This window comes from Protopterus annectens, chromosome 6.part0 (assembly GCF_019279795.1).
Source record: "Protopterus annectens isolate FY-2018-M chromosome 6.part0, PAN1.0, whole genome shotgun sequence".
Lineage (NCBI taxonomy): Eukaryota > Metazoa > Chordata > Ceratodontiformes > Protopteridae > Protopterus > Protopterus annectens.
This window is the reverse complement of record NC_056737.1, coordinates 1,934,228,340-1,934,243,351: the sequence shown is the minus strand read 5'-3', so window position 1 is coordinate 1,934,243,351 and position 15,012 is coordinate 1,934,228,340. Positions and strand designations below refer to the sequence as shown.

The 15,012-nt window shown below is 44.8% G+C and overlaps 1 protein-coding gene across 1 annotated transcript in view; it reads left to right on the top strand.

Moving 5' to 3' along the window:
* Nucleotides 1-15,012, top strand: part of NUP35 (nucleoporin 35) — an 813,253-nt gene that overhangs the window by 590,725 nt on the left and 207,516 nt on the right. Inside the window, exon 8 of the mRNA XM_044075241.1 lies at nt 12,628-12,640. Within this exon, the coding sequence (XP_043931176.1) occupies nt 12,628-12,640 (13 nt within the window). The remainder of the gene's footprint in view (nt 1-12,627; nt 12,641-15,012) is intronic.

The window sequence follows — 15,012 nt, the reverse complement described above, 5'->3', positions numbered from 1 at the left end:
CGGACAGCGCATTCTTCTGAAACATCTGGCTTATGTAATGTTATTAAACTCTCTGGGATACAGTCAACAAAGAGAAATCAAGGCTAATACCCTCTCGGAAAATAATTTTCCTGGGTGCCAATTTGGACACAAACACCCAGATGGCCTACCTCACGCCAGAGAAGCAGGGGCAACTAATTCAATATTTCAGAACACTGGCAAATTGCACCAGGCTGACTGCAAGGAAAATCCTGCAGGCTCTGGGATTCATGGCATCTTGCATCTTGCTAATCCCATGTGCAAAGTTGCATATGAGAAAACTACAATGGTACCTAAAAAACATATGGTCTCAACACAGCCACAGTTTGGAAACAATAATACCACTACTTCCATGTCTGCAAAAGGAATTTCTGTGGTGGGCTCAAGCATGTCAAACACAGGTCTTCCATTCAGCAAGCCTCAAGCAAATCAAGTCATCACAACAGACGCCTCGGACTACGCCTGGGGGGCGCACATGACAGACCGGTGCATTCAGGGCAAATGGTCCCAAAAAGAAAAGCACCTTCACATCAATCAAAAAGAAATGCTAGCAGTAATAAATGCTTATATAGCTTTCAAGGACCTTCTACAACCAGGTCAACTATTGATAAGGACGGACAACACCACAGTTATGTGGTACATAAACAAGCAGGGAGGAACACATTCCTATCCCCTATGCAGACTGGCCATATCACTTTGGAACATGGCCATGGACTTACAAATGGAACTACAAGCACAGTACTCCCCCCCCCCCCCCCCCCCCCCCCCCCCCCCCCCCCCCCCCCCCCCCCCCCCCCCCCCCCCCCCCCCCTCCCCCCCCCCCCCCCCCCCTCCACCCCCCCCCCCCCCCCCCCCCCCCCCCCCCCCCCCCCCCCCCCCCCCCCCCCGGGGGGAGGGGGGAACGGGGAGGGGGGGGGGAGGGGGGGGGGAGGGGGGGGGGGGGGGGGGGGGGGGGGGGGGGGGGGGGGGGGGGGGGGGGGGGGGGGGGGGGGGGGTTGAGATTTTATGGTGCTCTTAGCTTTTACTTATAGTGATCAGGTGTCTTACCTTTTAAGGATTTTGCTCTATCTTGTAGTAGCTTCTCCTTTTGTTGTAGAGTTTGTTTATGGCTGGGGTCCACCAGACTGGACGCTTGCCTTTGGTACAAAGAGTCTTTGTTTTGCTTGGGATTGCCTGATCCATGCAGCCTGCAGGTGCTGGTAGAAGGCATTTGTAAGTGATTCAGCGGCTTGAGTAATGTTTACCGCTGGCTCGGGGCCTTAAAAGACCACACTAGTCTTTAGAAGTGTGAAGTCGGCTTTGAAGTTCTTTACTGTGGTCTTTTTATTTCAGGGGGGGATGAGGACCTCCAGCGAGATTAGTTTGTGATCTGATCTCACCAGTGAGGGTATACTTCGGTGTTGAACATTGTGCTCCCATGTTTTGATGATGAGATCAAGTATGTTTTCTCCTCCTGTGGGGATGGTGACTAGTTGTTCCATGGCATGTGAGTTTATGAATTCCAGGAACTTTTGGGCTAGAGTGTTTGGGCTTGAGTAGTGTTCCCAGTCTATATTAGGGTAATTGAAGTCACCTAGTATGATGGTGTTGAGTACATTTATCCCCTCAGTGTTTTCAGGAAAGCCATGTGAGGTTCCTGTTTGAAGGTGGCCTGTAACATGCTACAAATTGCAGAGCAGTCTTGCCTATGGTTAATTGCACCTGGATGGTTTCCGATGCATCGTGAGTTGCCACCAATCTTGAGGTGTGGGTGTCCTTGATGAATATGGATACCCCCCCCTCCTTTCTTGGTATTGTCCGGATTTTGGGGCCGGAACGCATGATATGAGGTAAAACCTGATAGTGCTGGGGTGCTTTCAGGAGCCTTGAACCAGGTTTCTGTCAGCACAGACATCGATGTTCTCCATACTGAGAAGGGCCTCGAGTGCGTGCATCTTGAGGTTGAGACTTCTGGCATTGAGCAGCATTACCCTTAGTTTTTTTTCTTTATTGTGTTCTAGGGTGGTAGGTTTAGAATTTGAGCCTTGCCTAAAAAAGGCACTATGGGGGTGGCAAGAGCCTTTGCCAAAATCCAGAATCCCAGGGGTGACAGGTACAAGCCGTCCCTTGAACAGCGTGGCTTGTCCAGCATGTCATCCCAGGCAGACAGACATTGGATCCCCTTTGAATGACACCAGAGTTTAAGCCAATTGTTAAAGCTGATCATCTTATCTCTGTATTGTGGCATCATTCTTGGTGAAGGTAGGATACTGCTCAAGGTCAGGGTCATACCTGCTTGGGCTACATAATCAGAGAGCTCCTCAATGTCTCTTTTCGTGTAGTCCAAGGAGGTCTCTCAGGTCGTTTACACCAGCGTGGACAATGATTGAGTCGTGACTGTACCTGCTGTTGAGAGACCTGAGTGCTTGCGTTATGTGGCGGATTCTAGCGCCCGACGGCAGCTTACTGTGACCTTCTCCTTACTCAGTCTGGTGGCGGGCGTCAGTGTGTCTGACTATGGCGCCACCAATGACTAGTGTGTCTGGCATTGTGTTTGGCCTTAAGGGCTGTGACTGCTTGACACTCTGACTGTGTGGTCTATGTGTTGCAGTGTTGTGTTCTGAGGTGGGGTTGTTTGGGTGTCTGGTTTGGTGGCCTCTGCTGTTTTGGTAGATTTTGATCAGAGCCTCCGAGTATGTCTTTGTGTGTTTGTGTATGATTTGAGGTTGTGATGGTACTATGTGAGACTGGGTCTGTAGTGTGTGTGGTAACCTTCTCCTCCTGTCTGGTCTTGCCAGTCGTATGTTGAGAGCTCAGCCTCCAGTTTGGCCGTATAGTTGCATCTCTCATGTATTTGTGTTTTGGAAGAGGAGAGGGTTGTCTGTGTACATGAGGCAATTGTAACATTGCCTCAATATTCAGGTTCACCAAAAAGGGGGGGAGGGAAAACCCCTCAAAAAAATTTCCCCTTTTCCCAGAAAGCAAACCCAATGACTTTCCCCTTTGCAGGTCAACCAGGTCTCAAATGGCAGCCCCCTTAGGAGGAAAGCTGGCACTATTCTCAAAAAATTGGCATGTTGTCACAAAGGTCAAATGGATCCTGGACATTATAAACAGAGGCTACAAATTCCACTTTCATACCCTTCCAAAAATGAGAGGCATGCCAAAACTGCCACACAATCAAAGGGCAGAGGCACAAAAGCAAATTTCAGATCTTATAAACATGAAAGCTATTCAAGAGGTACCTACACACGAACAAGGTCAAGGTTTTAATTCCAGGCTATTTTTGGTGCCAAGGAAGGGAAAAGATTGGAGACCTATTTTGGACCTTTCCATCCTAAACACATTCCTGCTCGTACCAAAATTCAAGATGCTCACTCTACAGCAACTTCTTCCCATGCTGGGCAAGGAGTCTTGGCTGGTAACATTGGACCTCAAGGAGGCATACCTGCATGTCCCAATCAGACAAAATTGCAGAAGATACCTCAGATTTCTTGCAGGTTCAACCCATTATCAATTCTCTGCATTGCCCTTTGGCTTATCTACTGCGCCCAGAGTATTCACGAAATGCCTGGCATCAGTAATCGCCTACTGCAGACTTCAAGGGATACAAATTTATCCCTATTTGGACAACTGCCTGATCCAAGCGGACAGCCAGCGCATTCTTCTGAAACATCTGGCTTATGTAATGTTATTAAACTCTCTGGGATACAGTCAACAAAGAGAAATCAAGGCTAATACCCTCTCAGAAAATAATTTTCCTGGGTGCCAATTTGGACACAAACACCCAGATGGCCTACCTCACGCCAGAGAAGCAGGGGCAACTAATTCAATATTTCAGAACACTGGCAAATTGCACCAGGCTGACTGCAAGGAAAATCCTGCAGGCTCTGGGATTCATGGCATCTTGCATCTTGCTAATCCCATGTGCAAAGTTGCATATGAGAAAACTGCAGTGGTACCTAAAAAACATATGGTCTCAACACAGCCACAGTTTGGAAACAATAATACCACTACTTCCATGTCTGCAAAAGGAATTTCTGTGGTGGGCTCAAGCATGTCAAACACAGGTCTTCCATTCAGCAAGCCTCAAGCAAATCAAGTCATCACAACAGACGCCTCGGACTACGCCTGGGGGGTGCACATGACAGACCGATGCATTCAGGGCAAATGGTCCCAAAAAGAAAAGCACCTTCACATCAATCAAAAAGAAATGCTAGCAGTAATAAATGCTTATATAGCTTTCAAGGACCTTCTACAACCAGGTCAACTATTGATAAGGACGGACAACACCACAGTTATGTGGTACATAAACAAGCAGGGAGGAACACATTCCTATCCCCTATGCAGACTGGCCATATCACTTTGGAACATGGCCATGGACTTACAAATGGAACTACAAGCACAGTACTTGCCAGGCAAGGAAAACACGCTGGCAGACAACATAAGCAGGAATATGACAGATCCACACGAATGGATGTTGCATCCAAAAGTTTTTACAGAAATAATCCAAGAATGGGGAAGGCCAGACATAGATCTCTTTGACTCCCACATAAATCATCAATTGACAAAATTCTGCTCAAGGACCTTCCACCCAAAGGCCTGGAGAGTGGACGCTCTCAGCTGGACATCAGTGACAGTTTATGCCTTCCCACCTCTTCCTCTGCTGCCCAAAGTCCTATTGAAGACCAGAGCAGACAGACCAAAGATGATCCTCATTGCTCCGGACTGGCCAAGGCAACACTGGTACCCACTCCTGAGGAGCCTGACTCATTCCCCTCCATGGACCCTGCCTCTAATGCCTCTTCTTCTCACTCAGCACAGCTTCAAAACTCTTCACAGTCCGCTAAAAACAGTCAATCTAGCCGCATGGAAGATTCCTTAGCATCACAGCAGGCCCTACTCTCCAAGGAGGTGCAGGATGTCATTTTGGAGGCCAGCAGGCCATCAACTAGAAAAGCTTACTCCGCAAAATGGAAACGTCTTTGTGTCTGGAATGAGAAAAGGTGACAGAACGCAGGAGAACTGAATTAACCACAAATACTACAATATTTGGCTGAACTGCTAAGCAGTGGACTTCCGTTCTCCTCCATCAAAATCCATGCCTCAGCCATTTCTGCAGAATACAACACTGATCCTCCTTTATTCTCTCACCCTCTTTTAAGACAGTTCCTCAAAGAGGCTAAGAATTTAAGACCTCCAAGGAAACAACCAATACCTGCTTGGGATCTAAATTTAATTCTGGAAAAACTGACTGCCTCCTTTTGAGCCAGCTGCTTCATCAGATTTGCAATATTTGTCCTGGAAAACAGCTTTCCTTCTGGCTATCACTTCAGCTCGTAGAGTTTCAGAACTACAGGCCCTCATGGCGGTCCAGCCTTTTATCATCTTTCATCAGGACAGAGTTTCCTTACGAACCAACCCGTCCTTTATGCCTAAAGTGGTATCCAGGGTAGCTTTAAATCAGGCCATACATTTACCTACTTTTTATCCCAGTCCTCAAAACAAAGGGGAGAGATTACTACATTCCTTGGACATCCACAGGCAACTACGTTATTATTTGGACAGAACAAAACCTTTCAGAAAATCAGAACAGCTCTTTGTGGCCTATGCGGTAGGAGCTCAAGGAAAGCCAATTTCCAAGCAGACAATCTCAAAATGGATAGCCCACTGCATACGCTTTTGCTATTCCTTTCATGGCAAAACTGTTCCTACAGGCATTAGAACTCATCCCACCAGGGCCACAGCGACCTCTGCAGCCTTCCTCAGAGGAGTTCCTACCAAGGATATCTTGGAAGCAGCCACTTGGAGTTCTGTGCATACCTTCTCCAAACACTACAACCTACCATTATACTCCAAATCTAGAGCAGGCTTTGCCACTGCAGTCTTGCAGGGCATTTTGGCTCCTCCTAGTTCCACCTAGTGCCTACCACCCCTTTCTTAGCTTTGGGATTCTACCCATCTGTTATGACTGCAGCTGTATGCACGATGAACATAGTACAGTTTTGTACCTACCATAAATGTAGATGTTCGAGTGCTAATATAGCTGCAGTCCAGGTTTCCCTCCCTCCTTCCCCTCTAGGGGTATTCTTTTATGGTGTATTTGCTTGCAACTACTGCTTTTTGATTATATTGCATTGCATTACTTCATAATTTTATGTATTGCCTTCCTCCTGGGGGCACCTGACATCTGGGGCAAGAAAAACTGAAGAAAATGGCGTCTGCTGGTTCTTTTATACCCCTGTCGCACTGACATCAGGGAGGAGGCGACGACAACCGACGCCGGACCTAGACTTTGGAATTCGGCCGACCGAGGACCCGCCTGACGGCAGGAGAACCCATCTGTTATGACTGCAGCTGTATTAGCACTCGAACATCTACATTTGTGGTAGGTACAAAACTGTACTTTTTCTTCTATCCCCCATAAAGAAGGAATTGGTGTGTTCTGGGAGACAGTTTATGAATTAAGCACAATAGACTCTATTATAACAGATTTTATTTGTGGCTTAATGGAGATGATTTTAAATTATAACAATTTCTGATTTGAGGGTGAATATTTCAGGCAGATATATGGAGTAGCAATGGGAGCTAGTTGTTGCCCCTTCGTATGCAAATATGTATGCTTGGGAAAAGAAATAGGTTCATAGTTTCATACTAGGCTATCTGCCCGCGGGCATTTACAAGCCTAGCCCATAGTTTTGTGGCTTACGCCACCCCTTTAGTTTGGAGAAACTATGCCCATTATTTTGCTGTGCCTCTGTCGAGCAGTGACACTGAGGTAATCCCTAGGGTATATCTGCGATCTCCCATCCATTGGTCAAGATTCCTCTTGAACAAGGCCAGCGAGGTGCTCTGCCTCACATATACCGGGATTTTGTTCCACAGCATAGGGAGTCTTTGGGTGATGAATCTATCCCTCCAGCACGTTCTATTAATAACCGTGTCGAGGTTTAAGTCTCCCGCCCTTGTGGCTCTGAGGGATCTAGATTTTTTGAGGTGAAGCATGTTCATCAAATCTGGGTTTGACATGGCCTTGTATGCCAGGCACAGGTCACCTCTGAGCAAGCGGTAAGCAACTGAATAGAGCTGGAGTTCTTTCAGTCGGGCAGCATAAGACAGATTTTTGAGACCCTTTATCCTTTTGGTGAGGAACTTTTGTGGCCTCTCCAGCTGCTGCAAGTGTCGGGTCAGATACATTCCGAATGGGGCATTGTACTCAATCATTGGTCTGATGAGTATAGGGAGACTATGACCTCCCTTGATCTAGATGTGAATCCCTTCATGATAAGGTGGGCAATGTAGAAGGTCTTCCTCACTACTTTAGCAATATGAGTGTCGAATGAAAGGCTACTGTCAACCTGGGTCCCCAGGTCCCTGATAACTTCTTCTGTGATCAGTGGATTGCCACCTATATGGTAGCTAGGGGTAACCTTGTTTTTCCGAAGGGTATGACTATGCATTTCTTGGCATTTAACTTTAGGCCATGGCTCTGGCACCAGTTATCCGTTTCTGTGAGACCCTTCTGAAGGATATCTGTGTCAGATGTGTTTTCGACTACGGCGCCCAGTTTGCAGTCATCTGCAAACTTTGTCAGCCGTAACCCTCCTGTGTTTGCTTGTACTTCAGAAAAGTAGATGCCAAACAAGAGTGGGCCCAGGACTGAGCCCTGTGGGACACCACTTGTGACAGGCTTTGAGTCTGACATGGCGCCAGCAACTCTGACCCTGTGGGTTCTGTCACTCAGCCAGTTTGCAACCCATTCTGTGATGTATGGGTTTACATTTAAGCTGATGAGTTTTTCAATGATACCCGAGTGGGGTATTGTATCGAAGGCCTTCGCCAGGTCGAGGTAGGCTGTATGGACTGCCTTTCCCTCATCAATGGCCTTGGTGACTGTTTCAAAAAAGTCAACCAAGTTTAAAAGGCATGATCTGCCTTTGACAAAGCCAAACTGGGTTGGATCCAAAGTCTGCAAATTCCCTATGTCTTTATTTATGAGATCCATTATGATCCTCTCCATGGCTTTGCAGATAAGGCTGGTCAAGCTAATGGGACGGTAATTTCCAGGGTCGGTGGAGGCACCGCCTTTGTGAAGTGGGACCACAGTCACTGTGCGCCACTCCCTGGGTACGTATCCGGAGGTGAGACTAAGATTAAACAGCTGTCCTAACTGCGGGTTTAATTCCTCGTTGAGTTCTTGGAGCACACAGCCGGGGACACCATCAGGTCCCATGGATGCTGTGTTTTTTGCCTTGGAGAGAGCAGTTCTCACCTGGGCGTTAGAGATGTTTGGAGGGCTACAATCATTTGGTATAGATATCTCTCCTTTTGGGGGGGAGGGGGGGGGGAGTTTGCACTGAACCTGTCAGCCAGTATGTTGGCAATGTCTGTAGGATCAGTAATCTTCACATCATTTTGAACTAATTCTGAGCATACCTGGGAGTTTCCTCCCAGGTTTCTAACATAGCTAAAGAATGCCTTATGATTGTCTTTTGAGTCCTTAGCTATTTTTCTCTCAAAATTAGCTTTGGATGATTTTATGAGTGCTCTTAGCTTTTTACTTATAGTGATCAGCGGTGTCTTACCTTTTAAGGATTTTGCTCTATCTTGTAGTAGCTTTCTCCTTTTGTTGTAGAGTTTGTTTATGGCTGGGGTCCACCAGACTGGACGCTTGCCTTTGGTACAAAGAGTCTTTGTTTTGCTTGGGATTGCCTGATCCATGCAGCCCTGCAGGTGCTGGTAGAAGGCATTTGTAAGTGATTCAGCGGCTTGAGTAATGTTTACCGCTGGCTCGGGGGCCTTAAAATAGACCACACTAGTCTTTAGAAGTGTGAAGTCGGCTTTCGAGAAGTTCTTTACTGTGGTCTTTTTTATTTCAGGTGGGGGCGGGATGAGGACCTCCAGCGAGATTAGTTTGTGATCTGATCTCACCAGTGAGGGGTATACTTCCGGTGTTGAACATTGTGCTCCCATATTCGTGATGATGAGATCAAGTATGTTTTCTCCTCTTTTGGGGATGGTGACTAGTTGTTCCATGGGCATGTGAGTTTATGAATTCCAGGAACTTTTGGGCTAGAGTGTTTGGGCTTGAGTAGTGTTCCCAGTCTATATTAGGGTAATTGAAGTCACCTAGTATGATGGTGTTCGGAGATACATTTATCCCCTCCAGTGTTTTCAGGAAAGCCGTGTGAGGTTCCTGAGTTTGCAAGGGTGGCCTGTAACATGCTACAAATTGCAGAGCAGTCTTGCCTATGGTTAATTGCACCTGGATGGTTTCCGATGCATCGTGAGTTGCCACCAATCTTGAGGTGTGGGTGTCTTTGATGAATATGGATACCCCCCTCCTTTCTTGGTATTGTCCGGATTTTGGGGCCGGAACGCATGATATGAGGTAAAACCTGATAGTGCAGGGGTGCTCTCAGGAGCCTTGAACCAGGTTTCTGTCAGCACAGACATCGATGTTCTCCATACTGAGAAGGGCCTCGAGTGCGTGCATCTTGAGGTTGAGACTTCTGGCATTGAGCAGCATTACCCTTAGTTATTTTTCTTTATTGTGTTCTAGGGTGGTAGGTTTAGAATTTGAGCCTTGCCTAAAAAAGGCACTATGGGGGTGGCAAGAGCCTTTGCCAAAATCCAGAATCCCAGGGGTGACAGGTGAAAGCCGTCCCTTGCGAAGCAGCGTGGCTTGTCCAGCATGTCATCCCAGGCAGACAGACATTGGATCCCCTTTGAATGACACCAGAGTTTAAGCCAATTGTTAAAGCTGATCATCTTATCTCTGTATTGTGGCATCATTCTTGGTGAAGGTAGGATACTGCTCAAGGTCAGGGTCATACCTGCTTGGGCTACATAATCAGAGAGCTCCTCAATGTCTCTTTTCATGTAGTCCAAGGAGGTACATCTCAGGTCGTTTACACCAGCGTGGACAATGATTGAGTCGTACTTGTACCTGCTGTTGAGAGACCTGAGTGCTTGCGTTATGTGGCGGATTCTAGCGCCCGACAGGCAGCTTATTGTGACCTTCTCCTTACTCAGTCTGGTGAGCGGGACGTCAGTGTGTCTGACTATGGAGTCACCAATGACTAGTGTGTCTGGCATTGTGTTTGGCCTTAAGGGCTGTGACTGCTTGACACTCTGACTGTGTGGTCTATGTGTTGCAGGTGTTGTGTTCTGAGGTGGCAGTTGTTTGGGTGTCTGGTTTGGTGGCCTCTGCTGTTTTGGTAGATTTTTGATCAGAGCCTCCGAGTATGTCTTTGTGTGTTTGTGTATGATTTGAGGTTGTGATGGTACTATGTGAGACTGGGTCTATAGTGTGTGTGGTAACCTTCTCCTCCTGTCTGGTCTTGCCAGTCCTATGTTGAGAGAGCTCAGCCTCCAGTTTGGCCGTATAGTTGCATCTCTCGCATGTATTTGTGTTTTGGAAGAGGAGAGGGTTGTCTGTGTACATGAGGCAATTGTAACATTGCCTCAATATTCCCAGGTTCACCAGCTGAGCAGGAGAGGACATTAGCAACTGATCACTCGACATGCTAGAAGGAATAGACAAAGAAAAACTTAAAAAGGTTCCGGGGGATGTGGGTGACTGAGAAATGGGGTTTGCCTTTTTGGGGTACTATCTATAACAAGAGTGCTGTATCAAGGTGATAAGTACTGTAGGATCAAGTGCTGGGCTTTACAGATAGAGAATATTCTACTTTGGAGTCAAGTAGAGATAATTTTTTTAGTTCTAGGATACACTGATTAGAACAGTAGTATAGTTCGAGGAAGGTAGTTTTAAGGGAAAATTTGAAGAGTGGACTTTAGGTAGCCCGAATAGTTTAAACCTGATTAACCGCCGCTGCCCTAGTGTGCAACGGTGGCAGCTTCGCGCTAAAGCGCGCTTTATAGCAGGGGGCTGGAAAAGACAGGAAATGACCCAAAATGGCCAATAAACTACAAGTTCCTGCATTAAACCACTCCTCTAAGGACAAACAGGCAGCTCAGTACTCCCCACTCTCACTGGTGAGTAAAGAAACTTCCCCCTGACCAAACAAGGAAAATGGAGAAACACAGGAACCAAGACAAAGCCCAGGGATCAGCAAAATCTGGTCTCTGGAACACTAGCTTGGAAAGTATGGAAAAACAAAGATATTTTTTTGTTTTTTTTCAAGACATTTTTACAGAAAGGCAGAAAACACAATAAATGCTATAATGTTTGACTAATTGCTATCAAAAGCTAGTACACTTGAGTGTATTAGCCTGTAATTTAACTTTTATGCAAAACTTAAATTAGCAATTGCAGTAAACAGTTTGAGCTTATAAAGACAGTAAAAACAGTGCAAACTTCGATAAAACAAGCAAAAACAGTGGTCGAAAGTTTCAAAAGGTCGAAAAAGCCAAGAAAAATACTTAAAATCTGGAAAGGTAGTCTTTTCTGGTCTCTGCTGCTACAGGAACACTGCTGGCCACCACGAGGTGCATTATGACAAGTAAGTACAGGAATCATTGGAACTTGTACCTACATTTTTGGATGATATATTTATTTTATGGAAAGAAACAAATTAAGTCAGGGATGAATTTGTACAGTAAATTAATGAATTACCCTCCTTTCTTAGATCCACCTACACACATTCTGACAAATGTAAGCTTTTTGGATGTGGAATTGTCCAAGAACCTTGTGACACAAAAAACTGAATCTAAAATTCACAGGAAGGAGACATTTTCACATAGTTATTTAGATTTTTACAGCTGCCATCTGAAACATACCAAGAAGAATATTTTTAAAGGATAGTTAGTGAGAGCCGCTAAAGTGTGCTCTGATATTGAATATTTTGAGGCAGAGGTAGTTAAATTGTTGGAAATGGAGATCCTGTAGATTTATTAAACAAAGTGACTGTGGAAGTTAAGGAAGGATGGTGTACTAGGTACAAACCCCTGCTAGGAACAGAAGAACCATTCAAAAACTTTGCGAGGAAATTTCAGTCAAACAATGCATATTTAAATGGTATGGTCATCCCTTATGGGCCTTATTCAAAAGACATAAGGAACATTGTCACTAGAAATTGGGCTATGTTCAGAATTTACGATGAGATGTATAGTATAGTAGGAGACGAGCCATTGTTTGTGAACAAAACGGGCCACAATTTGAACATTTGGTTTGAGCACCCAATGAAATTTGGTTCAGATTATCTTAATAAAGGCACCAGAAAATGTGGGATGTGTAATATCTGCCCTTTTGTTTTAGAACATAGCCAGTTGTGTTTAACATCCCTGGACATGATTTTGAGACTTAGGAATGGAAATTGTAATACATCAGGGTTAGTCCACATTGGCATATGTACCCAATGTGATGGTTACTACATTGGGAAAACAGAACCTTTAAAAAGAGAATTTATGAGCACTTAAATGCAGTTAAAGCCAAAAATCAAAACTACACTTGTCACAATTTAGGGTGTGGTGTAAAGTACAGAGGCTTTAAGTTTGGGGTTTTGGACAAAGTTGACGAGCAAAATAAGAGTGGTGTCTGGGAAATGGATCTGGAAAAGAAAGAATTGGAGTGGCAGTTAAAATGTAATGCCACCATTTTGCCATGACTAAATGAACATACTTCTATTATGCCTGTGTTAAAAATAAAAGCAGTGGATTTATGAGAATTGTATGGAATGTTATATCAAGTGTCTTATTGAATGTGGTTCAAACACTTATAAAAATGTATTCATGAAATGTTTATTTAAAATTTTTCAATAATGAAATTTTCATAAGTTTTATTTTTTAGATGCGTATGATTCATGTTAAAAATCTGAATTTTTTAAAACAATAATGTTTAATTGAAAAATACATTTTCAAACAGTGCACTTGTAATCAACACCACTCTGAAAGGGCTGACCTTGGAAGCTAATCAGGGTTGGGCCTGGTTATTTTTGGATGGGAGACAGTCTGGTAACACCAAGAGTTTAATTTACAAGTCTTGTAGTGCACTTGTTATTAAGTGCTTTTAAGAGTTTTTATTATACAGTGACTAAGCTGATGCTTCACAAAATATTATTTGGTCACTTATATAAATGTTTACATATTGTATTTTTTTATATTAATTCACTTATGCAGTTTATGCACATTAACGTACCTTTAAGAAACAACAGACCATGAAATGATCAAGTCTTAACCACTGGGTATAAAAAGTGATGAGAGCTAAAAGATGGCAGGTTCTGAAGAAGTCCAAATGTTTTGTTGGGATGAAAGCGGTTAACATGCTCTCATGTTTTACTTTGTTTTATTTTTTGGTGGTTAATAAAGTTCTGTATTAATGGACTTTGGATCATTCGCTGGTGGATTTATGTAACACATTCCGTTTGCATGGGAATGTAACAGCTGGTGTCTTTTTGTGGTTACTACATTGGACTTGATTTAAGATGCAGTCTTGGATTACAGCGAGTCTGTTCAGAAGACAATTGTGCTTCATATGTACTGTTGAAGCAATTTGTTTGCTATTTACTGCTCAAACACTGTGAACTGTTTTTAGTTTTATATCTTGGAGGTACAAAAGAGATACTACAGCCTTCTGGGGAGGAGTACTCTCACTCCTTTGCCAGTTCCCCCAGTCTTGAAAGCTTATCTTGATGCATTCCATTCTTGTTAACACCTGACCCTCAGCCACCTGCTGCTAAAAGATTGAACAGGTTTTATAAGGTTTCTCTCAAACTAAAATGGCTCCATAAAAACCCTATGGCTGAGCCTGAAGCAGTCTCCCTCTCTTTAGAGTCATCCAAATTGCTTTCTGCTGCTGATGCCCTCTCCTCAAACAAGGACAGCAAGAGGCATGGTTAGGCGAGGTAATGAAGTTTATATGTCAGCCGCTTTAGCATTAAGAGCTAATCATCCATCCATCCATCCATCCTCTACCCCTTTTTCCCATTTTTGCACATGGGGTCTGGGTGTCACTTCAACAGTGACAGTCATCTAGAGCCAACATTTACACTGCCAGGTGGCTAGCCCTGCAAATACAAATGACAAATACCAGCTTTCTGTGTTAGTCTGTGTGTAAGGTCATGTCAGAACCTCAGAAAATAGATTCTAAACAGCACATCCTGACCTCTCTATTTCTATCTACACAAATGGGCAGACACAGCATCAAATGCAGTGGATACTGTCCAGGCCTGCTGCCACTGCCTCAGTGATCAGGTGATATGCATTGCTCTGAGATCAGCCTATCCCTGAAGACTTAAAATTCAGACTCTTGGATTCACCCTTGAACAGTGACCTTTTGTTTGGACCACAAGCTGCCTGTCTTTTCAAACTCTGCAAGAGCAAGGCAAAACCATGAAAGATTGCAGGCAGATTCTTCTCGCCACCATTTCCTAGATACCTGTCCAAATCCACTTAATTTAATAGGGAACCTAGACCCTCTCACAAACATAGAAAAATACCTAGGAAAAGATTTTCTGGCAAACCACAGGAGGACACCCCTTCATGGTGGCCTACCTTGGAGACAAAACCTTGTGACTGCCTATGTCCCCCTTACCCCTCCTTCCATCCCTTCACCCCCTATCAAGAAGACTCTCCCTTTCAATTCAGTACTGAAAGGTGGTAAGTACAGACAAGTGGATGCTGACAATTATCAAAGAAGGCTGCACCATGTTGTGGGGAAAGCATTCCTCCATGAAACAGATTTCCAATCCTCTGCCCAACCAGCTTCCTTTGATTTGGTCCCATTATTCGGGACTTGCTGGCACAGGGTACTATAGAAGTACCTTCACAGGAAAAGGTTTTTGAGTAGTTTTCTTGTTCCAGGAAGGAAGGTGGGCAGAGGAGGCCCATCCTAGACCTTGCCCTGTTACGCATCTTCCTGAAAGTGCCTACCTTCAAAATGCCGTTTCTACATACCCTGCTGTCAGTTATTCCACTTCAGGCATTTCTAGTGTCCATAGATCTCACTGATGCCTATCTTCACATCCCCGATCTGTGCGTCTTGCAGGAGAGTCTTCAGTTCTTCTCACCTGTGGTAGCCTACTGTCACACTCGGGGCATTCATATTTTCCC